At 41.5% G+C, this 26377-nt stretch overlaps 1 protein-coding gene across 1 annotated transcript in view; it reads right to left on the bottom strand.

The window, feature by feature from the left end:
* The window catches only part of LOC133616016 (leucine-rich repeat-containing G-protein coupled receptor 4-like), a 90491-nt gene that overhangs the window by 15873 nt on the left and 48241 nt on the right, over positions 1 to 26377 (bottom strand). The window contains exons 5-13 of the mRNA XM_061974997.2: positions 19171 to 19386; positions 16400 to 16471; positions 12579 to 12647; positions 8391 to 8462; positions 3358 to 3429; positions 3149 to 3217; positions 2997 to 3068; positions 2822 to 2887; positions 355 to 426 (exon numbers count right to left, since the gene is read on the bottom strand). Of these exons, the coding sequence (XP_061830981.1) occupies positions 355 to 426; positions 2822 to 2887; positions 2997 to 3068; positions 3149 to 3217; positions 3358 to 3429; positions 8391 to 8462; positions 12579 to 12647; positions 16400 to 16471; positions 19171 to 19386 (780 nt within the window). The remainder of the gene's footprint in view (positions 1 to 354; positions 427 to 2821; positions 2888 to 2996; positions 3069 to 3148; positions 3218 to 3357; positions 3430 to 8390; positions 8463 to 12578; positions 12648 to 16399; positions 16472 to 19170; positions 19387 to 26377) is intronic.

Genomic DNA, 26377 nt, shown 5'->3' with positions numbered 1-26377 from the left:
GTAGCTGAGATAGGCTCCAGCGCCCCCCGCGACCCCAAAGGGAATAAGCGGTAGAAAATGGATGGATGGATGGATAGTACTGCGATGGGTGGCGACTTGTCCAGGGTGTACCCCGCTTTCCGCCTGATTGTAGCTGAGATGGGCTACAGTGCCCCCCGCGACCTCGAAGGGAATAAGCGGTAGAAAATGGATGGATGGAGTACCGCGATACTATACTAGTATCTGTATACGGTACAAGCCTATGTTCATCTTTAAAGATTATTGTGCATTTTAGCTTTATCCCAAAATTTAAACAAGAAGGCTGAACACCCTTAACTTTTTGTGAGTTTGGTATGTGTGACTAAAGTGACTTACAGTAAACGTAGAGCAGTAAGACCTTGAAACGTATCTCTGCCAATTTCCTCTATTTGGTTGTGCTGAAAACTTCTGTTAATTGAGAACAAAAATACATTTACTTACATTGTTTGACCTGGTCATATATATACAGTGGAACCTCTCATTGTACAAACTTTTCAAATTACGAACCACAGATCGAATACAAATATGCTTTGGTGTACAAACCTTGTCACAGTGTACAACGTTTTGTTTTGTTTTCATTGTGGGCAGGCTGATCGCTCTCCAGTGTTTATTTAGTGAGCACAGTGCTGCTGTTAGCTACTGTGCTACTTTGACTGCTTTTTAGGTGCCTTTAGCTTTTTTGAAATATTTTCTCTAGTTTTGATAGCTCAATAAGTCCAAAGAAAGCAATGGACAAGCAATGTGTGGTTTGAAACATTCAGGGAGCGTTATTTTTTAATCATTGTAGCGACCTGGCTGTTGAACGTAAGGAGTTTGTGATTTCAAACAGTGAGCGCACAACAGTGCGAGTGACTGTGTTCGTGTGTGCGTGTCGGCAGGGCAGCTACGAATGAGGACAGTTAAGTTTTTTATTGTTGTTTTGACTAATTTAAATATAAATTTGATCCATCACCCCATTGTTATATTTGTTTGATATACAGTACTGTATAACGCTTTATATTGTGTTCACAGTGCAAAAACTTTTACTAACGCTCAGACTTTTTGTCAAAGGTGAAAACCATTCATGTTTACATTAGGGTTAGGGTTGGGGAACCAAACCACACAACAGCCAGCCTAACTGTCATTGCATGCACACACAAAAGTCCATTTGCCCTCTTTGACGATAAAAATCCTCAAAGTACTTCATAAACTCCTCTGCGGCAGCTTTGTCTTTGTCCTAAACTTTTCCAAACACCCACAGTTCGCCCTAAATTGTTCTTCCGTGCTGGTTCCAGCATTGTCACTCTTGTACATCAAGTCGCCATATAAATGGCGAACCTACTCGCAAATGATAGCTTCAGAAATGCTATTACGTGCTAGCTGCTTCTCATTTATCTACACACTTGCACACTCTCTCTGTCCTTGTGAAGATATTTAACCCCTTTGGCAAAGTCAGCAACCATATAAACATCCTTGTTTAAAATGGTTACAATTGTGGATTTGTTTATTCCATATTTGCAAGCCAAACCGTGTGCCGTTGGCACCGCCGTGTACTCCTCGCAAATATAAAAACAGGAAGTGTTGTAGGGTTCCCGCCTCTTCAAAATGGCCATGCCCTTGTGTACAGGAAGTGATGTCATCCAAATGGCAGCCCCCATTCGGCTTTCAGCGACACACACAATTAATGAATACCGTATTTTCCGCACCATAAGGCGCCCTGGGTTATAAGCCGCGCCTTCAATGAACGGCATATTTCAAAACTTTGTCCACCTATAAGCCGACCCGTCCGTGTTGTAAGCCGCATCTAACTGCGCTAAAGGAATGTAAAAAAAACAGTCAGATAGGTCAGTCAAACTTTAATAATATATTAAAACCAGCGTGATGTGGGCGCGTATGGAATCGTATATCAACATGGACGAAGCTGCGTGAAAAAAGCCACCCGGCCTCTTCGCGTAAACTTAAACTTACCTTAACCACTCGCTCATCTTTTCTTCATCCATCCCTTCGAGTTAGCTTTTATGATGACGCCGGCTGGAAAGGTCTCTTTTGGCAAGGTCTTCCTTTTGAATATCACCATGGGTGGAAGTTTCTGGCCATTAGCATGGCAAGCTAGAACCACAGTGAAGGATGACTTCTCATTCCCTGTGGTGCGAATATTCACCGTACGTGCTCCCGTTGTATCCACAGTGCGGTTCACAGGAATATCAGTTGCTGTGAAATAGTAATCCGTGTGCGGATGGAGAGATTGCGTCTTTTCATGAACCGGATCCCTGTCGTTTAGTAGGAGCCATTTTGTGGTCTTTACAGATGTAAACACACAAAGGAAATGAAACGTACTGTAATATCCGCGCGCTTTTTCTTCTTCTACGCGGGCGGGTGGTTGCTTACAGTAGAAGAAGAAGCGCTTCCTGTTCTATGGGGGCGGGTGCTTACCTTGGCGGTTGCTTGCGTAGAAGAAGAAGCGCTTCCTGTTCTACCGGGAAAAAAGATGGCGGCTGTTTACCGTAGTTACGAGACCGAAACTTTATGAAAATGAATCTTAATATTTATCCATATATAAAGCGCACCGGGTTATAAGGCGCACTGTCAGCTTTTGAGAAAATTTGTGGTTTTTAGGTGCGCCTTATAGTGCGGAAAATACGGTAAATGAAGAGTCCACACACCGAGACATTATTCGCATTCAGAGGCATAGTTCGCTTAATCAAAAGGATCGTAGACCGATAAGGACGCAAATAGAGGCGTTCGTAAATTGAGGTTCCACTGTATTTTAAAAACAAGTTCAAGCACTCGCATTGATATAAACTATAGTTTCAGCAACACTCACATCTCCTGGAGTAAGACGCAGGCTTGAAGGGATGGTACTTCCTTGATCTCATTGTAGGATAAATCTCTAACAACGGAATACAGACGGCTAATTAGCTTACTTGCAATATCTAAAATGAAGGCATGACGACAAAGAAAATCAACAAACAGAGGAATGGAATGGGAAAGTTTCTTACAGTGTCTCAAGGAGCTTGAGATTGTCACACAAATCAGCGGGGAGGGCCGATATCTTGGTTCCTGACAGCGTCCTGGTAACACAAAAACGTCATCAGGAATCACAGACATGCAAAAGAGAGTAAGGTCTGATTAGGCATTAAGGCTCTCTCACAGGCTCTCAAGGTTGTTGGTCCTTGTGAGGACTGGGAAGTCATGCGTCATGTCGGCTCCTCTAAGCATCCTGGAAAAACACATGGTGGGGAAAAACGGAATAAGTCAAGTACAGTACAACTACAACGTTATACTACTAAATGCCTCTCAAAGCCCTCGCAGTAAGCCTTAGACATTGATTTGCGTCAGTCAGTAAAACGGGCAACTTACAAAGAGTGGAGGTCAGACAAGTTCTGGAAAGCCGTAGCACCCACAAAGGACATAGGGTTGTCATAGAAATGTCTGCGAGGAGGGATAGCCATTTATTAGACAAGAACAGTTGTGTCATGTGCACAGTATAACCTTAGTTGAACTTAGTGGGGCACAGGAGGTCCTGGATCCGTTCCTGTGACTGCTATGTAAGTCGAGTGCAAGTCGGAACTTATACCTAAATTATACCTAATTAAAACCCAAGTCACTCCTACTGTAAAGAGAACACAAAAAGAATATAATAAAATAGAAAATAGAGTAATACAAATATAAAATATAATAAATAAAAACAGTTTACTATTATCTATGTGGTTGTTTTGCACATTAGAGAGGGTAATGAAAGGAAAAGAGAATCTTATTGAAAGAGGGAGGTCTCAATAAGACTACTGTGCTGCTTGCTTATCACAGTCCTTTTCATAAAAGCTGATCCTTTCACATGTTCAAAGATAGCATCTTTATCCTTTGTGATGGTTGCAATTTTTGAGCGGCTTGGCCCAAGCAAGCAGCTCCGTTGAGCATTTCTCAACTTTCTAATAATTTTACAATTTCTCTTCACTGTTTACTTTCTTTTTCTTTGATGCACTGGCACCAGACGAATTTGCTTCAAGGCTGGGAGACGTTAATGAAAGGAAAGAGTTAACTAAAAAAAAACTAAGGAAATGGAGTAGGGATGGAATGGTTTCAAAATCTCATGGTACGATATCACAGTTTTAAGGCCGCGGTACGATATTTGGATTTATTTACACAAAAAAAAAAAAAACCTTCAAAATGCCATAATGTGTAAAATGAAGTGGCAGGAATGTTTATGATAAACACACTTAGTGTAATTAAACATATTGCTAAAATGTTCTAATGATATTTATTACTCATCTACTGTTCTAAACAGACAAAGAGCAGCTCGAAGATCTCTATGAGGAACACTGACAAGGAACCCAGATTTCCCTCGCCCGGACGCGGGTCACCGGGGCCCCCATCTGGAGCCAGGCCCGGAGGTGGGGCACGATGGCGAGCGCCTGGTGGCCGGGCCTGTCCCCATGGGGCCCGGCCGGGCACAGCCCGAAAAGGCAACGTGGGTCCCCCCTCCAATGGGCTCACCACCCATAGCAGGGGTCATAGAGGTCGGGTGCTATGTGAGCTGGGCGGCAGCCAAAGGCAGGGCACTTGGCGGTCCGATCCTCGGCTACAGAAGCTAGCTCTTGGGATGTGGAACGTCACCTCGCTGGGGGGGAAGGAGCCTGAGCTAGTGCGCGAGGTGGAGAAGTTCCGGCTAGATATAGTCGGACTCACTTCGACGCACAGCAAGGGCTCTGGAACCAGTTCTCTCGAGAGGGGCTGGACTCTCTTCCACTCTGGCGTTGCCGGCAGTGAGAGGCGACGGGCTGGGGTGGCAATTCTTGTTTCCCCCTGGCTCAGAGCCTGCACATAGGAGTTCAACCCGGTGGACGAAAGGGTAGCTTCCCTCCGCCTTCGGGTGGGGGAACGGGTCCTGACTGTGATTTGCGCTTACGCGCCAAACCGCAGCTCAGAGTACCCACCCTTTTTGGATTCACTCGAGGGAGTACTTGAGAGTGCTCCCCCGGGTGATTCCCTCGTTCTACTGGGGGACTTCAATGCTCATGTTGGCAGCGACAGTGAAACCTGGAGAGGCGTGATTGGGAAGAATGGCTGCCCGGATCTGAACCCGAGCGGTGTTTTGTTATTGGACTTTTGTGCCCGTCACAGATTGTCCATAACGAACACCATGTTCAAGCATAAGGGTGTCCATATGTGCACTTGGCACCAGGACACCCTAGGCCGCAGTTCCATGATCGACTTTGTAGTTGTGTCATCGGATTTGCGGCCTCATGTTTTGGACACTCGGGTGAAGAGAGGGGCGGAGCTTTCTACCGATCACCACCTGGTGGTGAGTTGGCTGCGATGGTGGGGGAGGATGCCGGACAGACCTGGCAGGCCCAAACGCATTGTGAGGGTTTGCTGGGAACGTCTGGCAGAGTCTCCTGTCAGAGAGAGTTTCAATTCCCACCTCCGGAAGAACTTTGAACATGTCACGAGGGAGGTACTGGACATTGAGTCCGAATGGACCATGTTCCCCGCCTCTATTGTCGAGGCGGTTGATTGGAGCTGTGGCCGCAAGGTAGTTGGTGCCTGTCGTGGCGGTAATCCTAGAACCCGTTGGTGGACACCGGCGGTGAGGGATGCCGTCAAGCTGAAGAAGGAGTCCTATCGGGTTCTTTTGGCTCATAGGACTCCTGAGGCAGCGGACAGGTACCGACAGGCCAAGCGGTGTGCGGCTTCAGCGGTCGCAGAGGCAAAAACTCGGACATGGGAGGAGTTCGGGGAAGCCATGGAAAGCGACTTCCGGACGGCTTCGAAGCAATTCTGGACCACCATCCGCCGCCTCAGGAAGGGGAAGCAGTGCACTATCAACACCGTGTATGGTGCGGATGTTGTTCTGCTGACCTCGACTGCGGATGTTGTGGATCGGTGGAGGGAATACTTCGAAGACCTCCTCAATCCCATCAACACGTCTTCCTATGAGGAAGCAGTGCCTGTGGACTCTGTGGTGGGCTCTCCTATTTCTGGGGCTGAGGTTGCTGAGGTAGTTAAAAAGCTCCTCGGTGGCAAGGCCCCGGGAGTGGATGAGACCCGCCCGGAGTTCCTTAAGGCTCTGGATGCTGTGGGGCTGTCTTGGTTGACAAGACTCTGCAGCATCGCGTGGACATCAGGGGCGGTACCTCTGGATTGGCAGACCGGGGTGGTGGTTCCTCTCTTTAAGAAGGGGAACCGCAGGGTGTGTTCTAACTATCGTGGGATCACACTCCTCAGCCTTCCCGGTAAGGTCTATTCGGGTGTACTGGAGAGGAGGCTATGCCGGATAGTCGAACCTCGGATTCAGGAGGAGCAGTGTGGTTTTCGTCCTGGTCGTGGAACTGTGGACCAGCTCTATACTCTCGGCAGGGTCCTTGAGGGTGCATGGGAGTTTGCCCAACCAGTCGACATGTGTTTTGTGGACTTGGAGAGGGCATTCGACCGTGTCCCTCGGGAAGTCCTGTGGGGAATGCTCAGGGAGTATGGGGTATCGGACTGTCTGATTGTGGCAGTCCGCTCCCTGTATGCTCAGTGCCAGAGCTTGGTCCGCATTGCCGGCAGTAAGTCGGACACGTTTCCAGTGAGGGTTGGACTCCGCCAAGGCTACCCTTTGTCACCGATTCTGTTCATAACTTTTATGGACAGAATTTCTAGGCGCAGTCAAGGCGTTGAGGGGATCTGGTTTGGTGGCTGCAGGATTAGGTCTCTGCTTTTTGCAGATGATGTGGTCCTGATGGCTTCATCTGGCCAGGATCTTCAGCTCTCGCTGGATCGGTTCGCAGCCGAGTGTGAAGCGACTGGGATGAGAATCAGCACCTCCAAGTCCGAGTCCATGGTTCTCGCCCGGAAAAGGGTGGAGCGCCATCTCCGGGTTGGGGAGGAGATCTTGCCCCAAGTGGAGGAGTTCAAGTACCTCTGAGTCTTGTTCACGAGTGAGGGAAGAGTGGATCGTGAGATCGACAGGCGGATCGGTGCGGCGTCTTCAGTAATGCGGACGCTGTATCGATCCGTTGTGGTGAAGAAGGAGCTGAGCCGGAAGGCAAAGCTCTCAATTTACCGGTCGATCTACGTTCCCATCCTCACATATGGTCATGAGCTTTGGGTTATGACCGAAAGGACAAGATCATGTGAACAAGCGGCCGAAATGAGTTTCCTCCGCCGGGTGGTGGGGCTCTCCCTTAGAGATAGGGTGAGAAGCTCTGCCATCCGGGGGGAGCTCAAAGTAAAGCCGCTGCTCCTCCACATCAAGAGGAGCCAGATGAGGTGGTTCGGGCATCTGGTCAGGATGCCACCCGAGCGCCTCCCTAGGGAGGTGTTTAGGGCACGTCCGACCGGTAGGAGGCCGCGGGGAAGACCCAGGACACGTTGGGAAGACTATGTCTCCCGGCTGGCCTGGGAACGCCTCGGGGTCCCACGGGAAGAGCTGGACGAAGTGGCAGGGGAGAGGGAAGTCTGGGCTTCCCTGCTTAGGCTGCTGCCCCCGCGACCCGACCTCGGATAAGCGGAAGAAGATGGATGGATGGATGGATGTTCTAAACTTTTATTTTTTGAGTCCTCTACAGTGGACTTTTTTTCATATCTGTTTGGAAAATGCAGTTCCTCAGAAAAGTTAACTCACATTTTAACTTTCAATAATGTAAATACCTCACAAATTGACGTTTAGGTTCGCTGGCATCATGTTTGCCAGGTGATGGTAGCTTATGTGTGCAGCAATTGCTTTCCCTCGGCACGATGAGCATTGACTCAGTCTGTTTCGGCTTGTAACACGAAGGTGGCATGCTTTATTACCTCCGCCACAGAGGATATATTTTTGCTAGGGTTGGTTTGTCTGTTAGCAACATAACTCTAAAAGTTATTTTGAAAAAAACAATTCCTCATATCGACTATGAAGTGGAACACACTTCACTTCCTGCTTCCGCTCTCTCCCTGACTCTCTCCGCCCCCACATTTCCATCCCGCGCGACACAGAGGATTCTGCCAGATGTAATTTATTTTCAGACCCACCAAGGCAAAAGTGCCAGAAACAAACTACACACTAAGTTTTTGTTTGAAACTGTCATGTGTCACGGCATTATTGAAAATATTTTGAAACCGTAATACCGCTGTATCTACAATACCGTTACAGCCCTATTATGAAGTCCTTCCTCAGTGTAGCAATATGAGACTACAACTATTTTTGCTGTGTGCACGGAACTAAATCCGTTTTATTTTCGTACAGTATTAATAATTTATGGAAGTGCCTCGTAACCACAAAATAACATACTACAAAACTTTGCGTTAGTAAATGTCAGGACACAATGATCACCAGTATTAGAAATCATGGGCATAACTAACCTGATTTGAGCAGGTATATCAGTGTGTGTGTGTGTGTGTGTGTGTGTGTGTGTGTGTGTGAGAGATCTTACATTGTTTTCAGCAGAGGGTTGTTTAGGAAAGCTCCATCGGGTATGGAAGCAATATCGTTGCTGTGAAACCCCCTGTAGTAAAAAATAAACAAATACATTGAACATGTTAGATTTGTTTCATGTGGTTGAACAATTCATGTTTAAAAATCTGATAATTACCACATTTGAATTTTGATTAATCACAGTTAATAACTTGCCTGCGTATTCCAAATTAAGTTTAAGACCCAGACATTTTGACACAAGAATGTCAAAAACAAACATTTTTAAATGTTCTTTATTATGGTCTATGCACATCATTTATTTTGTGAAAACCTGGTAACATTTTAGTATGGAGTGCACATTTTGAAAAATTCTAAAACAAAACTAGGACACAGTGCAGACATATGTGCACCAATAAACTATGTACTAAGCACATCCATAAACATAACTTATAGAGTGCACTTATGTCTGTGTTTACTTTTTCTTTAACCAATTTATTTGTAAACATCTTATTGACATTTTCAGATAACAGTGCTGATCTCTTTTTAAAAAAAATATGAAAAAATGTGTGAGAATCTGTGTTTAAACATGATTATTGTAATACTTTGAATGTGTTAATGCGTTAACTTTGACAGAACGCTTTTATTTATTACTTTTACCTGATGGTTTGATTGAGAATCGATTCTTGATTCAAAACCAATACGTTTTTAACAACATTGGGTGCCAGTTCTATGATTAACTACATTCCTCCAAAAAATAGATAAACAGCTTTGATACATTTCTATATTACTTAAAAAAACTGGTTTTGTTTAATAAAATTCCACCCAAATACTTAATAAAGTCAAATACAAATAAGGCAACAAGAGAAGTATGCCACACTTCTCTTTTCTTAAGTAAACTGTATGGCCGATATGGGTGTCTACATCAATAATATGATTTGCCTGAGTGGCTGGACAGGACAGATTAGAAAATAAAATAAAATAATAATATATATACTGTATATATAGATTTTTTTAATTAAGAATCATAAATCGATTATTTTTGACACCCCTACTGATTATAATCCCTGTGGTCAGAATTCAATTCACATAAGTTCACTCTGAGGTTTATGTACACAGAGCCATACCTCACACGACGGGTTGAGACGTAAAAGTGAGGGGGCGCAAATGACCACATTGTTAATTCCCCCAGGCATTCTGCATTTGTTTGTGCTATATATCCATCCATCCATTTTCTGGAGCCTACCCCAGCTGAACTCGGGCGGAAAGGTGGGGTACACCCAATAGTGCCAATCTATGAGTTTATACTGTTAAGACTGGCTTGGACTTTTGATACTCTTAGTTGTAACCACTAAAACATCTAAGTTAAGTTAAAAGTACCACTGATAGTCACATGGTGTGGTGGAATTACTCTCTGCATTTGACCCATCCCCTTATTCCAACCCCTGGGAGCAGTGAGCGGCAGCGGTGGCCACGCTCGGGAATAATTTTGGTGATTTAACTCCCAATTCCAACCCTTGATGCTGAGTGCCAAGCAGGGAAGTAATTGGTCCCATTTTTATAGTCTTTGGTATGACTCGGCCGGGGTTTGAACTCACGACCTACCGATCTCAGGGCGGACACTCTAACCACAACACCATGTTTATAATCACCGCCATTCACTGCCAGAACTCTCTCGGAACACATTCTTCCACCTTACACTACACCTCCGTCTTGTGTATCTCACTAATCAAGTGGGACAAAAGAAGACTATTTGAATGTTGCTCAAATGTAAAATGTAAGCGCTTTGCTTTGATGACATTATGAGCTTTAATGTGCTGCTTTGCTTCAAAGTGGAAAGAAACAAACTATTCTGAAATAGCAGTTGGTGAGAGACACACACACACACACGGTAACATATTTACAGTATGTATTTGTCGTAGATACCATGGAGTCGCAATTTATGTGATGGGTCAAACTATACTAAAGCATTGATGCATTATGAAACACAAGGAGTGATACTGTGTCCTTGATTGACCCAATGCGTGTGTCACTAAATAAACAAACATGTGACCCATACAGCTGCTATGTCGTTTGACTGCAGCCCAACGGTTTATCAGAAAGTGCTTCTTTTGGCAAAAGAGTGACTGCTTGAACTGAAAGAAGTGGGTTTTCCGCAGTCGATATCGTTTTGTCACCATTATTGATTGAAAGGGAAAAATTCCCAAGAGTGGGATAATTTTGATCATCTAGCGCCAAATAAAGTGAATGTTATTTTCCTGTTTACTATTTGGCTCATTGACCAGAGAGGCATGTTTTGTATTCCTTGCTGCACAGCTAATGATGCAAAAATTCTAAAAAATAAAAATAAAAAATAAAAATATTTGCTAACTATTAATTTTATTTGCAGGTCAAATGTAGTGAATTCTTAATCCAACAGATGGCATCATTAAGAAACACTAACAGTGTCAGTGCAGTGTCAATACAGCTAGACAGCGTGCCACACACTCACAGAGGTATCAGTTATCCATCCATCCATTTCTACCGCTTGTCCCTCTATGGGTCGCGAGGGTGCTGGAGCCTATCCCAGCTGCACTTGGGCGGAAGGCGGTGTACATCCTGGACAAGTCGCCACCTCATCGCAGGGCCAACACAGATAGACAACATTCACACTCACATTCACACACTAGGGCCAATTTAGTGTTGCCAATCAACCTATCCCCAGGTGCATGTCTTTGGAGGTGGGAGGAAGCCGGAGTACCTGGAGGGAACCCACGCAGTCAACCTTCACTAATAATTATAATGTATCCAGCCATCCATATATTAATATAATATTAAAATGTACACCAGTATTTCCCACAGGACTGCGAGGACTGGTGGGTTGTGGCGGGATGGCGTATCGATATCGTCAAATTAGCATGTCAATTGTAGTAATGGACGGTGTAGAAGTGAGGAAGACCATTGCGGAAGAAAAACATGAAAAACAAAAAAATATAAATGTATCACTTTCTTTTATTGCTTTTTCTTGTAATTTTTATAATGTTACATACAAGACGGCGCAGCCTGTGAGTACTTTTAGATGGGTGAGGGACCTACAGCAGCATTAGCTGCTTGTTGAGAAGAGCGATACACGTTGTCATGTCAGAGTCTCCCAAAGTCTCCATTTGTTTGGTCACTTTTTTGAAAGAGTACCTAAAGGTGTGATTACGCACTTAATATATTAATTAAATCACTAATTTGGCAACACAGATCCCTCCTGCTACAACTTTGTATCTTCTGGCAGACCAGTTACGTATAATGTGTGTCAAGAAGCGGAGTTAGAATACAAACTGCCACTTAGTATACAGACTTGTAACAAGTTACATTCACAGACATTCCCTTTATAGTGTGTTTATGAGAGAGGGCACCCAGGTAGTACCAACTATTTATGATAAGAAACACTGTAAATGAGTAACAGAGTTGTAAAAACAGAATAACTGCTTCGGTCTTATAACAATTGTTTATGTGGTGTTACTATAAAATATGTTGCTGTAAAAAATGTTGTATTGGTTCTAGAGAAAAACATTCAAGGAGTAATACAATTGTTTTGCCAATCCCTTAGGTTCAAATTATAAAAGGGCAACAACAGTTTTGACTGAATGCTGCAGTGAGTATTACAATATGCAGTAGGTATCAGACATCAAACGACAAGGCTAAATCAGTTACGGTTGCACTTGAAATTATTTAGCCTTCATTGAAAAATACATTTATGTTCTATTTTCAAAATTCACAAATTTTCAATAGATACCCAGTTTAAAAAAAAATCTGTTTATAATAAGGGACGGCGTGGCGCAGTGGGAGAGTGGCCGTGCGCAACCCGAGGGTCCCTGGTTCAATCCCCACCTAGTACCAACCTCGTCATGTCCGTTGTGTCCTGAGCAAGACACTTCACCCTTGCTCCTGATGGGTGCTGGTTAGCGCCTTGCATGGCAGCTCCCTCCATCAGTGTGTGAATGTGTGTGTGAATGGGTAAATGTGGAAGTAGTGTCAAAGCGCTTTGAGTACCTTGAAGGTAGAAAAGCGCTATACAAATACAACCCATTTATCATTTATAATATTAGCTGTGTGTTGAGCGATTGTTTTTGCAAACTAATGCAAATATATAAACTTAAATAACATCAATAAATAACATTACAATGAGGAGAAAATCATTTGGAGTTTTTAACGGTCGGGGAAAGAGTGGTATACTTACAATTCTTTTAGCTTGGGGAGTGCATCTATTGCTTTGGGAAAAACAAGCAAGTTGTTGAAGTTAAGATCTCTGGAATGACAAAAAAAAATTGTTCTTGGTAAGTTATTATATTATACAACAATAAAAATAGCAAATTGCAAGTCAGTAGGCTGGGAGGTGTTACCAAAAGACATTTTCCAGTGATTTTCTCGATTATGTTGTCTTGTTATAGGGGAACTACGATGATTTTTATCTTTACTAAGTTGTTGATGTTGAATTGTTAAACCACGCCAAAGCGTCAAATCATAAGGTCTATGTTGGGTCTTTTTTTCAACAGTGGGCAATTTGTGACGTCACAGCTTGGCGGACGTACTTATGTGGCATGCTTGTACATGCTGTCAGCCAGCCTATTTTTCAATCTTTGGTGTCCTTCCTTGTGGTTTCATATATTTATACTTGAGGTGGAAATCTTTGGGCACCTGACGATACTCGATTCAGGAGCTACGATTCGATTAAAAATCAATTATTGATGCATCTATAATTAATATATATTGATGTAGTTGACATTTCTTTTTGGTTCACTAAATACATGTTTATCACTTGCAACTTTAGAAAATTTGTAATAAGAAACTGTTAAATCAATTCTCACATATATTCAATCAGTGGAAATGTTTGCAAAATTGGAACATAAGTGACCTAAAATAAAGGAGCTGGTCGGATTTCTCGGTGAGGTGTCTTGCTGCAGTCAGCCAAATTTTAGAACTGTCTGCATTACTTTATTTACCATAAGTACATCGATTATCGACGTTTACTAATCGATTTTATAATCGTCCATGCCTGACTTGCGATGCATCTAAAAATCGATTATTTCCCCCAACGCTAATTTAAACAGTGTGCTTTTTTCACATAACATTCTGATACTTTTGGAGAAGGTGGGGCATGGAGGGAAAATCTGCGCACACAAACTGTTTGCAGACAGACTCAAAATGTGACTGCGGAGCAAAATTTACACCAAAGCATATCCAATACATATTATCTACACCACACAGAAGGGTGTTAAATGTAGATTACAATCTTCGTAGTTCCTCTTAAGATAAAAAATACATGTAAGATGTATTCCTGCTACTGCAACTATTGAGTTCATTAAGCACAAACTCGGACATAACGCCACTATTCATCAATAAGGTGACATATTAGATGTAAAATGCAGCGAATATTTTGTTTAAAATCAACATACCTACACTAAGCCCTGCAAATATGAAATATTTTATTTTGGTCAATGTCCACACAAACACAAAGACTTAAAAAGAAAAAACCTTTGGGTGTTAAACGATCTCCATCGATCTCAAAACAGTCAAGGAGCCCAGAAAACGTCAATCGTTTTGGTTTGTTTTTAAATCAATGTACGTATTATAAGACTCATACACACGGGTCATCCACTAAACAAAATGAAACCAACACTCGTGGCATTGTAACACCTCTGTTACATCAATACAGTGATTTATCAAATATTATCTTTAAAATCAGGGCAGACTTAAACAGAGCTCAGAAAACATTGTTTGTATTCTTTTTATTAATTTTTTTAATCGCCAAAAGTGTTATAAAGCGCACACACCACAACACATGTATTGTATTCATTTTCTGTTGTTAAATAAGATTTAAAAACATGACAATGTTGCACATGTCCTATTAAACAAACCAAACGGCTCCATGTTACCCATCCCAACACATGCTGAAGACAGAGTTTTTGAAATTCTCAGTTTTTACAAACCCCGTTTCCATATGAGTTGGGAATTGTGTTAGATGTAAATATAAACGGAATACAATGATTTGCAAATCATTTTCAACCCATATTCAGTTGAATATGCTACAAAGACAACATATTTGATGTTCAAACTGATAAACTTTTTTTTTTTTAAATAATCATTAACTTTAGAATTTGATGCCAGCAACACGTGACAAAGAAGTTGGGAAAGGTGGCAATAAATACTGATAAAGTTGAGGAATGCTCATCAAACACTTATTTGGAACATCCCACGGGTGTGCAGGCTAATTGGGAACAGGTGGGTGCCATGATTGGGTATAAAAAGAGCTTCCCAAAAAATGCTCAGTCTTTCACAAGAAAGGATGGGGCGAGGTACACCCCTTTGTCCACAACTGTGTGAGCAAATAGTCAAACAGTTTAAGAACAACGTTTCTCAAAGTGCAATTGCAAGAAATTTAGGGATTTCAACATCTACGGTATATCATCAAAAGGTTCAGAGAATCTGGAGAAATCAATGCACGTAAGCGGCATGGCCGAAAACCAACATTGAATGACCGTGACCTTCGATCCCTCAGACGGCACTGTATCAAAAACCGACATCAATCTCTAAACGATATCACCACATGGGCTCAGGAACACTTCAGAAAACCACTGTCACTAAATACAGTTTGTCGCTACATCTGTAAGTGCAAGTTAAAGCTCTACTATGCAAAGCGAAAGCCATTTATCAACAACATCCAGAAACGCCGCCGGCTTCTCTGGGCCCGAGCTCATCTAAGATGGACTCATGCAAAGTGGAAAAGTGTTCTGTGGTCTGACGAGTCCACATTTCAAATTGTTTTTGGAAATATTCGACATCGTGTCATCCGGACCAAAGGGGAAGCGAACCATCCAGACGGTTATCGACGCAAAGTTCAAAAGCCAGCATCTGTGATGCTATAGGGGTGCATTAGTGTCCAAGGCATGGGCAACTTACACATCTGTGAAGGCACCATTAATGCTGAAAGGTACATACAGGTTTTGGAACAACATATGCTGCCATCTAAGCACAGTCTTTTTCATGGACGCCCCTGCTTATTTCAGCAAGACAATGCCAAGCCACATTCAGCACGTGTTACAACAGCGTGGCTTCGTAAAAAAAGAGTGCAGGTACTTTCCTGCAGTCCAGACCTGTCTCCCATCGAAAATGTGTGGCGCATTATGAAGCGTAAAATACGACAGCGGAGACCCCGGACTGTTGAACGACTGAAGCTCTACATAAAACAAGAATGGGAAAGAATTTCACTTTCAAAGCTTCAACAATTAGCTTCCTCAGTTCCCAATCGTTAATTGAGCGTTGTTAAAAGAAAAGGTGATGTAACACAATGGTGAACATGCCCTTTCCCAACTACTTTGGCACGTGTTGCAGCCATGAAATTCTAAGTTAATTATTATTTGCGAGAAAAAAAATAAAGTTTATGAGTTTGAACATCAAATATCTTGTCTTTGTAGTGCATTCAATTGAATATGGGTTGAAAAGGATTTGCAAATCATTGTATTCCGTTTATATTTACATCGAACACAATTTCCCAACTCATATGGAAATGGGGTTTGTAAGAACAAAAGTATATGTTTACATGTGGACAAGAGACCAAAACGCATAAAACATATTTGTTTTTAAAATAACCATGATTAAGTGGACATGGCCTAAGAGACGACTGTGTGCTGCATTAATATGTAAAACAATGCACACATTGGTATACATCAGAAGACAATTTTTACAGATTAGGGCACATTTTCACTCCCCTTTGTACCAATAAACTATTTTGTTGTGTTGTATGAATGTGCTCTTCCAGTAGACTGCGGCTGTCACCAAAGGATTTTTTTTATGACAGGAAGAAGAAAACGGTGGGAGGGCAGATTTGATAAGCATCATGTACTTTGCTCTATTTATTCTCAAGCAATTACATGAGGAAGTGGAGACAATGATGTCTGGAGGAGCAGAGCAGAGGTGGGTGGAGGAGCTGTTAGCACGTGCACACATACAGTTTGCACACATTCACAGTCTCCCACACAAACACATTAACAGGTAACTTACAGTGTTTCTAGATTCAGAAGACCTGTAAAACATTTGCTGCCAATTTCTTTAATTCTGTTGTTGTGAAGATGCCTAAAAAAAAATAAAAAAATAAAACGTTAGCACAGTTGTTTCATACGATGTTAAAATCAAATAAATACAACTTCGAGCCAGGCGTCTTCTTTTCATTCTTATCTTTTGTCGATACTCCTAAGCATGCATCGTTAGACAGCCTCAGGACAATTTGGTTAGCAAAGAATGTACTAAGTCAGCATCTATTCAATTAATGTTTAACAACGTACACCTACAGGTTGTTCCTGTTGAGCTATTTCTGTCATATACTTACTGGAAAGATGGCACCACTAAGAAAACATTTAAAACATTGATTACTGTGCATCTGGTTTATTTGTTTTTGTAGCACAATATTCAGGTTTCCTCCAGGTTTAAAATACAAAAATTAATGTACGTACTTTATCCAGACTTTTTTTTAAATCTTAAATTAAGCTTCAGAAAAAAAAGAAGTCACATTTAAGTATTTAAACAATTGGATATCTACAATTTGAAACAATGAATGCTGAAATTGTGATAATGTGGAGAATAGGGGTGTCCCGATCCGATATTGGTATCAAATATAGGTCCGATATCAGCAAAAATAATAATAAAATAAAACCAAAAAACAAGTATCAAATAATTCCAGCTTGCATCCAAAACCTCCCATATAAACTACAATACAAGCAGTCCTGCAAGGTGTTAGTTGTGCAAAGCTGGACAGTTAACATCTAAATGTCCTCCAACAAACACACACATTTCATATTTTGTTGTATTTTTATGATGTGGCCCTAGTATGTGAATATGAGTGGGAATGTTGTCTGTGTATCTGTGTTGGCCCAGCGATGAGGTGGCGACTTGTCCAGGGTGTACCCCGCCTTCCACCCGAGTGCAGCTGTGATAGGCTCCAGCACCCCCGCGACCCCGAGAGGGACAAGTGGTTGAAAACGGATGGACGGAATTTACAAAAAGGTAAACATGGTAGGCTATAGGCTACTAGGCACTCGCAGCTACTGTACACAGCAGCTGAGTACAGAAGCTAGACCCATGAATAGGTGTCCTTAATTGAACAACATTGCTGTCTAAAACACAGCATTTGTCAATATAAGCAAGTGCAAAAATATAACAGTTGCATATTACTTACAATTACAAAGTCCCCAAGGCAGAAGTGTATTAAAAATTAACAAATGTGTCCGCATTATTCAACTTCCTGCGTCATGCCCTTAATTCAACGAATTATCACGACCACTAGGTGCCGGTAAAACACATTAACACTACACTTAAGCATAAATCTGTGTGTTTTATACCTACCATTGTTCTTTTAGGTATTTCCCTTGATCGAACCTTTTTTAACATCTCACACTACAAAATGAAAAAGTATATACTATGATCCCACTGATATCGTATAGGATTCTTTCGGAATTGGTCAACACTCAAGGTTCCAAGTTGTAACTTTCTAACTTCCGACATTGGAAGTTAGAAAGTTCCAATATCGGAAGTTGATAAAGTTCCAATATCAGAAATCAGAAAGCCATATTTCTGATTTCAGAAATATGAAATACAATACAAATACAGTATCCGTCTTTGTATTGTATTTCATACTTCAACAGAAAATGTATATTTACCCATTACAAGATCATACAAGGAATTGTAATAACTTGTTCACAAAGTGTGTGTCGACCATAGATGTAACTAGTTACATGCTGTAGCAGCCATGCTAAGTGTCGTGCCAACGTGGCGGCCATCTAAGGGAAGGACAAGTTTTTATTTGAAGCAATGGCATACAATGCATTGTTCGGTATATTGAAAATAAATCTTAACTTGTTTTAAATGTATTGCATATTTCACAACTGTATGCAGCACATTGTGCTGGTGTTCTTGTTGTCTTTGTTTGCATGCGGTCTACAACAATGGAATGCTCTGGCACTTTGCCCCTACTAGCTTAGGCTCGCCATAGGCACGAAACTCAAAGGGGCGTGCCGTGTCTAGTCATATCTATTGTGTAAACATCACCTGTCTGTTGAAGCAGCAGTAAAACTTGACGACACCCGGTGGGCCTTAAAATGGGTTGGAGGAGGATGAGAGCAGAGGGCTGGGCATTCAACTTGTCAATCTTCCCAAATGTTTTCTGGGAGACGTAGCCTACTGTGTGCTCTTTTGCAAACGTTCAATCTGCGCTAGCAAACGCATAAAAAAAAAATATATATATATATTTTTGTTGTTATTAATAATTTTATCTTTTAGAAAACAGGACAGTGGTAAGAGTCTTGGACAGTGGTAACAGTCTTGGAAACTCAAATATTTTTCCACATGAGCTTCCATTTGCCATACTTTTCCAGACCTGGATATTTGTCAAATCAAATTCCATACTTTTCCATATTTGCATAGGAACCCTAATTATTATAATATAAGCCAGGGAGAGAGAGATATATATTTTATGAATCATTTACAAATGATTAAAACCTTGACACACATTAGGTATCAACATATTATAAGGATGGAACATTTCGGCATAATCACAGTTTGGTACCTCGATTCTAAGGTAACTGTTTGGGTAATTTTCGGTATTCGAAGAACAAAACGCAAATCGAACCAAAAGCTCAGTATGAAAAAACACACGTGTACCTTTAAGCCCCTAATAAATTAATAATAATTACTAACCTAGAAAAGGGAATATGCACTGATGACCATAAACAGTGCCAGAATGTAAAGAACAATTAGAAGACAAGATTGATAGAACTTACAGAACAACTAGACTGGTGAGGTTCGCAAAGGCGTTGTCTGGTATGTAGAAGATGCGGTTAAGTGCCAACGTCAGTGCTTGTAGGTTTGCCTGGTGCCTCAGAGAAGCGACAGGGACTTCTGTAAGGTTGTTGTCGTCCAACCAAAGATGGCGCAGTTGCTGAAGACCCTCAAAACTGTCATCTGGAACTGCGGTAATATGGTTTGCATCTAGTCGGCTAAAAAAATACAGGGGAGAAGAAAAACAAAAAAAGGTATTTTACAAAAATTATACATGGAAAGTTTTTTTGCCAGAACTAATTAACCCTATCAACAGACAAAGCTATTAAAACAATGACACTGCAAAATCCAAACACTTCTACAGTCTCTCAACATTGAACATTATCTCATAGTGCACATAATCTTTGTTCATAACCAACATATTGTGTGGGTTTGTCAAAGCTTCCAAAATGTCACATTGATATACCGCAGTATATAAGGCTGGAATCTGAGTCGAATCAAAATTACTCAACTCTATCGTAAATTACATTTATTTTTTTAATTGATAATCCTTAAAAGCTAGTATATTTGAATCAAATAGTAGCCATTGGTTATTTTTTGTTTTTGTTTTGTTGGTTAATTGCAGAGTATTGTATGTTTATGTTCATAATGTGTAGTGTAACTTCGCAAATAAGTTGGTTTTATTTACTGTATGAATGAACATATGTACTATACTCTTTTAAAAAAAATCCTGTTTGCAATAAGTATTGAGTTGACAATACAGCGGCGGCGCCAGCGGCGATGACCAAGAAGAACGCGGAGTTGGAATATAATTACAACACTTTATGTACATATTTATATACAGATTTGAACAATTAGTTATTCACTGAAATATATTTATTAATTGTGGTTCTTACAAAAAATATATCTTATAAAATATAAAAGCTAAAATGTCTCTTAAAGCTCTGCCCCTTTAATTAGTGCATACTAAATAATTTAACTTTAGCCTACTACTACAACCATATTATTTACCAGCAACATAAGGTGAAACAGAGGCAGAGGTGTATGTTTTGTCGTGGCACATAAGAATATAAATTAGGACCCTTTTCATGAGAAAAGTGCATTTCTGATCTGACCCTGCTTTATTTTTCAGTGTTTGCTGAGTCTCACCTGTTCCCTCCGCCCTAATTTTTCTACTTGCCCGACTTCTCAAATCTACTTGCCCCAATATTTTTACTTGTCCTGCCTAGGTTTTTTCTGGCTGTGTAGTGCTCATGGCTTATATCTTACTAAAATCCTTCCCGTTGACTAGTTACAACACTACACAGTATTTATTATTATTATCATCTATAATTACATTTAAATGGCATTGCATACATGTAAAATTAAATGCTATTTCACATTATTTGACCAGTAGCAGTTACACCCATCTGAACAGGTCAGCCACCTGTTTAAAGCCCGATCACAGTTGAAATCTTGAAATGAAGGGCCAATGGCCAAAACATTAACCTGGACAACATTTTAACAGCTGGTTGGCTCAGATTGTATTATTTTCATTGCATTCACATGCTGCAGTGGACAGTGGACATTTTAGCTTGAGTATTAATGTAGTATCTGAAGCACCGTCTCCACGTGTGTTTATTGACAACAGGGTTATAACCTGGACACGGTAGCTCGTCGGTATGAAAACAGATGATTGTTATTACGTCCGTCTGCCCCGGACCCCGTCAGTGAAACGCTCGGTGAAATCGCGGATTAACGTTAAATATATGACGAGCCGCGAGCGATGCTGCTATAACCTATCTACCATAACCTATATTACCCTCGTATTTTGATCCTGTCCGTCCGTCCTCGTCCTCGTCTTCGTCTTCTTCGTCTTCTGGCCCACCAGGTGAATTAAGTGCTATTGGCGGAGTTACAATGCATAGTACCGTATTTTCCGCACTATAAGGCGCACCTAAAAACCACAAATTTTCTCAAAAGCTGACAGTGCGGCTTATAACCCGGTGCGCTTTATATATGGATAAATATTAAGATTCATTTTCATAAAGTTTCGGTCTCGCAACTTCGGTAAACAGCCGCCATCTTTTTTCCCGGTAGAACAGGAAGCGCTTCTTCTTCTTCGCAAGCAACCGCCAAGGTAAGCACCCGCCCCCATAGAACAGGAAGCGCTTCTTCTTCTACTGTAAGCAACCACCCGCCCGCGTAGAAGAAGAAAAAGCGCGCGGATATCACCGTACGTTTCATTTCCTTTGTGTGTTTACATCTGTAAAGACCACAAAATGGCTCCTACTAAACGACAGGGATCCGGTTCATGAAAAGACGCAATCTCTCCATCCGCACACGGATTACTATTTCACAGCAACTGATATTCCTGTGAACCGCACTGTGGATACAACGGGAGCACGTACGGTGAATATTCGCACCACAGGGAATGAGAAGTCATCCTTCACTGTGGTTCTAGCTTGCCATGCTAATGGCCAGAAACTTCCACCCATGGTGATATTCAAAAGGAAGACCTTGCCAAAAGAGACCTTTCCAGCCGGCGTCATCATAAAAGCTAACTCGAAGGGATGGATGAAGAAAAGATGAGCGAGTGGTTAAGGTAAGTTTAAGTTTACGCGAAGAGGCCGGGTGGCTTTTTTCACGCAGCTCTGTCCATGTTGATATACGTATGTTTGTGATTGCACATTTGCGTACATTTTGGGAGTGAACAGAGTTGTTAGAACGCTGGTTTTTAATATATTATTAAAGTTTGACTGACCTATCTGACTGTTTTTTTGACATTCCTTTAGCGCAGTTAGATGCGGCTTACAACACGGGGCGGCTTATAGGTGGACAAAGTTTTGAAATATGCCGTTCATTGAAGGCGCGGCTTATAACCCAGGGCGCCTTATGGTGCGGAAAATACGGTAGGCTACCGCCACCTACTGCACCGGAGTTGTAACTACAAGGTACATTCACAGACAGAGTCCCATTGCTTTTATGAGCGGTCGAGCGAGTCAAAAGCCGAAAAATCCATTTGTGGCGGACGTAATTCTTTTGTGGCGGGCCGCCACAAATAAATGAATGTGTGGGAAACACTGAATACAGTGGTACCAGGTTTTTTTGTAATTAAACAATTCAAAAAAGGCTATTTTGCAATTTGTTGGTGAAATACTCTTGTATTGAATGTTCAAATGTTCAAACGGTGTTCTCCCCTTATACTCCCTGTGTGTCTCATCCTCCCTCAAAATTCCTCAAGTGTCTGGGCTGGAAAGAAAAGTCTTGATTGACATTTAGCTCTCCAAGGCTTTATAAGAAGTCGGTCCTGGCTCCACAAAAGCATATTACACCTACTATAGACCCCTAAATGCTGACGAAAAATAGGCATCTATTAAAGACAAGGAAGAAACACACAAAAAGAAACGAGGGTAAACAAGTGAAAAAGGGAGGGTAGGCCGTGGTGGTAGTGGCATTAAGCTAGAGAGTAACCCATCTGTCTGTCGCTGACAAACTAAAAAAAAATACTAGAGAAGGAAACTGTCTTAGGGTTGGCCATTTAAAATAAACACAAACAAAAACCTTAAGTAAAGTGATGAAGAATAACAAGGATTTACATTTATGTAGGGTTTTTTTTCTGATAAAAAGTTTAGCATGCCTTAAGAATTATTAGAGACACCCTTGAAAGCTGGGCAATTATATGATCGTGATAGATTTCAGGGTGATTATGGTGATCAGCAGTGAACACATTAACTCAATCAAATATGGGAGGCAGAAATGTCTGTGACAACAGCCAATCAGAGACAACCGTTTTCCCGCTCCAATTCTGGTTGTAAGGTACCACTGAAGCAAACAGAATGAAACTTGGCACTAAATGCGCAGCTGAGGGCGCCAAATTTGATGTCAGCGGTGACTTGGAGTTATCCTGCAAATATGAGGCTACTGTTGAGAAAAAAAGCTAACTCAACGCCGGTTGTGTGTTGGTGGTTTGGGTCGCCAAAATGATGTGGAGAAAATTAACCTGATGTACAAGGTGTGTACAACATAACTAGGCGTGGGCGATATTTCCTGAAAAAAAATCTCAGATTTTCTCACAAAAAATTTGATTCATGGTTTTTTTCCTAATTTTTCCCTACTTTTTAGAGAATACAATTAAATTGAATACAATTAAAAAAAAGTAGTTTGAAATGACATTGCATGCACTCTAATTTGTATAATGTTCTTTTTAGACGAGATATAAATTGTGCTTTTTATGGAATAATTTTTAAGAACTAAATTAAGACCCTCCTCTGGAAAGCAATACTTATGTTTTGAATAAAATACTTATTTTAACAAAAATGTAACATTGCATATTGCATGCAAATAAATAAGTCTACAACATTGAGATTAAAAAAGTGAAAACTTAAAACTTTTGTCATGAATAAAATACTTCTATGAATACAATGTTTAATACATTGTATGCAAATAAATAATCAAGTAAAACATTGAGAAGACTAGTTTCAGTAAGTGGATAAACACAGGCTTTATCATTCACACAGCTTGGTGGTGTGCAGAGCGACTGCTTTAGTCATCGTTTTGCCCTGTGCTCTTTTTAATTTTTATTTATTTTTTTATTTTTTAAATCATACATGGCATCATCATCATTGTTCGGGAAATTACTTTTAAAAAGTAATTAGGTACTGTTACTTTGCCAAAAAAGTAATTGTAACAGAAATACTATTAATCTAAAACTGTTAAGTTAGATTATTGTTAGGGAAAGTAATAGTGTTATTTAAAAAACAAAAACTTCAAATATCTGGCTTAGGCAGTTAAGAGACATTTCATTTAGGGCAGTGCACATGTGAGTTTGTGCCTTTAAAAGGCAGTGCCGGTTGCTAAGTGATGTGTGACATCAATGCCCAGACAGAGCAGCATTAGCTCATTTGTGTCTGTTAGCTTAGTAGTGGCAGTTTGTCGGCAGTTACGGCAGCTCTGTTAAATGTTTATGTTTATGTGGATTGTGCTAGCGGTGGTTATTAAAGAGATTGAATGTGCTTCCATGGCTGTCATATCTTCTGGTCTACAAAGGGAGTATTGTTTGAATTGTAAACTGAAGTTTTTCATTTCATTGATTTGTTCCCTCGTAGTTATTTGTAGTGTGTATGTGTTCGTTGTCAGCTGTGTGTGATGTTGCCTCTTTCTATTTGATACCAAGTAAATTTTTGATACCGGTACCAAAATGTATTTCGATACTTTTGTAAATAAACGGAAATACAACAAATGGGCATTATTGGCTTTATTTTTACAAAAAATCTTATGGTACATTCAAAATATGTTTCTTATTGCAATCGAAGAACAATTTTGATCTTAAATAAAATAGTGAACATACCAGACAACTTGTCTTTTAGTAGGAAGTAAGCAAAAAGGCTCCTAATTTGTCTGCTGATGTATGCTGTAACATATTGTGTAATTTCTCATTCTATTATTTTGTCAAAATTATGAGGGACAAGCAGTAAAAATTGATTATTAATCCACTTGTTCATTTACGGGTAATATCTGGCTATTTTCCATTTCAACATCAGCACAAAGTGGTTTACAGCAGTGGTCCCCAACTTTTTTGTAACTGCAGACCGGTCAACGCTTGAAAATCTGTCCCACGGACCGTTTTTTTTTTTTTTTTTTTTTGTCATAAAAAAATACAATCATGTGTGCTTACGGACTGTATCCCTGCAGACTGTATTGATCTATATTGATATATAATGTAGGAACCAGAAATATTAATAACAGAAAGAAACAACCCTTTTTGTCATGTCTGTATTATCATGTTTTGTTTTAAGTCATGTTTTGTTTAGTTTCTGTCTTTTCACTCCCTTGTCTGGTCACCATAGCAACCATTAGTTTTCACCTGTCACGTCACGCACCTGTTTCACGTTTTGACTCACACACACCTGTCACCAATCATGTCACTGTTATTTAAGCATACCTTGTTCATCACTCGTCCTGCCTGCATTGTCGTCATGTCACTCCGGTTTATGTCTCGTTTTGACAAAGTAAGTTTCCATGTCCATGTCCTAGTTTTTGTTAATTAGTAGCTTCATATGTTTTAGGCACACTTGCCTTTTTTTTTTTTTGGTTGTATCTTTGTGTTTTGTGGTAGTGACTGTTTAATGTCAATAAATCCAAGCCTACCTTCACGCTGTCGTCCGGAGCCGTCTATTTTGCGTTGGAAGAACAACCCCGCAGCTAGCCGCGACCCCCATTTGACAGAATGCAGGCAGCATACGTTCTTCCGCAGACCGGCCACGAGGAGGTGATGGAGACGCACTGGCAAAAATGGAAGCCAGCCAGAAAGGCTTTTTCTCGCCAGCATAACGCGTTGTTCCCCCAAAATCTTCATCCGGACAACAAGATTCCACAACCAGCCCATTCTTCCATCCCGCCGCAGGAGACCCGTGCTGATGACGTCATCCCGCCCACTGGTGATGACGTCAGAAACCAAGATTTTTTTTTTGAGTCTATTTACACCCTCTGTCAGCCGCCCACTATGGACTTTGTTTCAAAGAAAAATCCTTTTGAGAAAATTGTCTCTAAATTTAGATTTTTTCAGACCCAGTCTAAAGTGGGGGTAGGGAATAGACATTTTGGACAATTTAGTGGGGAGGAGTCTACCCCCCTACACCCACCCCTAAAGAAGATGCCAGACCGCAGGGAGCGCGTCTGGTATCCGCTCCTTGAGGGGGGGGCTAGGGCTGGGAACTGCACTAGTGGGGTGACTCAGCTTAACCATGTCAAGCCACAGCCTCCCTCACGGCCGCCACCACCAGTCTTTTACCATGCCAAGCCGCAACCCCCAGCTAGACCACCTCCACCTGCACCAGTAGCTCCACGACGTCAAGCTCCGGTACCAGCTCCACGACGCCAAGCTCCGGTACCAGCTCCACGACGCCAAGCTCCGGTACCAGCTCCACGACGCCAAGCTCCGGTACCAGCTCCACGACGCCAAGCTCCGGTACCAGCTCAACAAGTCCAAGACCAAGACCCTCCACGCCAAGACCAAGACCCGCCATGCCAAGACCAAGACCAAGACCCGCCATGCCAAGACCAAGACCAAGACCCGCCATGCCAAGACCTAGACCAAGACCAAGACCCGCCATGCCAAGACCAAGACCCGCCATGCCAAGACCCGCCATGCCAAGACCAAGACTTAGACCCGCCATGCCAAGACCCGCCATGCCAAGACCCGCCATGCCAAGACCAAGACCAAGACCC

This window comes from Nerophis lumbriciformis, linkage group LG15 (genome assembly GCF_033978685.3).
Source record: "Nerophis lumbriciformis linkage group LG15, RoL_Nlum_v2.1, whole genome shotgun sequence".
NCBI lineage: Eukaryota > Metazoa > Chordata > Actinopteri > Syngnathiformes > Syngnathidae > Nerophis > Nerophis lumbriciformis.
The sequence above is the reverse complement of the archived record's forward strand: the minus strand, read 5'-3'. Positions and strand labels throughout refer to the sequence as shown.